The sequence below is a fragment of the Quercus suber genome, unplaced genomic scaffold (assembly GCF_002906115.3).
Source record: "Quercus suber isolate HL8 unplaced genomic scaffold, Cork oak 2.0 scaffold_536, whole genome shotgun sequence".
Taxonomy (NCBI): Eukaryota; Viridiplantae; Streptophyta; class Magnoliopsida; order Fagales; family Fagaceae; genus Quercus; species Quercus suber.
The window spans coordinates 136,392-137,902 of NW_027069984.1; the positions used below are offsets into that span (position 1 = coordinate 136,392).

Genomic DNA, 1,511 nt, shown 5'->3' on the forward strand with positions numbered 1-1,511 from the left:
GGTTTGTTATTCAGAGAGTTAGGCCTAACCACTTTAGCAAGACTAAAGTATATATTTATGGAATTGGATTTCATAAATATATAATGAATAACATTAAAGGATTAAACCGGGTACTCAAGGATTAAGATGTAGTAATTTACAAAGTGGCAGTCTAAATGACTTTGTATTACTACGAATATTTTATGAAGGGGTTGCATGTACAATAAAGTCTTGGGATATAATTTATAGATAAGACCTAGAGTGCAACTATTTTTATATAGTGGTATTAAAAATAGTTAATGGTAACTTTGGACTTGTCAAGAGTTGACAGAAAAGCCCAAGGCCCATTGGAGCTAGTGTCTTATTGATCCCTTTTGGTCCCACTCCAAGCCACACACTTAAGCCCAATTGGTAAGGCCCAAAAGGCCGGCCCAATTAGATAAATTGGTTAGATACAAAGGGAAAAACGTACAGAAATATTGTGTAGAGAAAAACATCATGAAAATGGTGTGGATGTGAGTTTTTGGTCACTCACAAGTCATCCCTTTGTTACCAATAGAGAGACCACACATCTTGGGCGTTAGTGGAATTGGAGTGAAGATTAAAAGTAGTCTCAAGTGCTTCAATCTTTGTTTTGAAATTCACCGCTTCAAGGTACGATCTCTTGTTTCTCTAATTCTGAAATTTACTTTGTACGTGTTATCAATATCGAATGAAGTAGATCCGTTTAAAACTTATTTTTCGCTGCACTCATCTTTTATATCCATCACGAACAGACCCAGTGGAACATGTTAGCCACTACAGCCAGAGAATGGCTATTCATGCCAGGACGAAGCTTTGATGTGTAAGGTTTCCCGTCTAGCCTGGGCCCGGTGGCAATGAGATGGTTAAATGGCTTGAGAACTAATACTATTGACTCTTTTGAGAAGCTTACTCAGGCCTTTGGCGCTCGCTTTATTACTTGTAGGAGGGTATTTCAACCCTTGGGGTCGCTACTATCCATGTCTATGCGAGAGGGGGAAACCCTAAAAGCCTATTCTGACAGATACTGGGAAATGTTCAACGAGGTGGATGGGGCTCACAATGACGTGGCTATGAATACTTTTAAGGAAGGTCTTCCAACTAAACACGGTCTGAGGAAGTCTCTGACTGGCAAGCCTGTTACTAGTGTACGTCAGCTTATGGATCGGATAGACAAATATAGGAGAGTAGAGGAAGATCAGATGCAAGGTAGAGGGAAGTCTAAAGCGGTAACTCAAGAGAGGAGGGATTTCAGGCCGGACCGGTACAACAACAACCGACCTAGAAGGGACTTTGGGGGGCAGTCGGGGCCTGCCAACTCCCAGGTGGTTAGTGCCGTGTTCCGAGAACCAGTACAGCGAGTTCTGGAGAAGATAAAGAACGAGCCGTTCTTTAGGTGGCCCAACAAGATGGCGGGGATCCTGCGAAGCGTAATCGGAATCTTTACTGCCAATACCATCAGGACCACGGACATATCACCGAAGATTGTAACAATCTGTGGGATCACTTAG

General features: G+C 42.2%; 1 protein-coding gene across 1 annotated transcript; it reads left to right on the plus strand.

Annotated features, from left to right (window-relative positions):
• The first annotated feature begins 857 nt into the window (after positions 1–857).
• Positions 858–1,511, plus strand: LOC136063497 (uncharacterized). Its single transcript, XM_065763989.1, has one exon. The coding sequence runs from the start codon at positions 858–860 to the stop codon at positions 1,509–1,511; it is 654 nt and encodes a 217-aa protein (XP_065620061.1).

Bases quoted from the DNA above. Each gene is read 5' to 3' on its own strand.
- LOC136063497 (XM_065763989.1), top strand. From the start codon at position 858: ATGAGATGGTTAAATGGCTTGAGAACTAATACTATTGACTCTTTTGAG.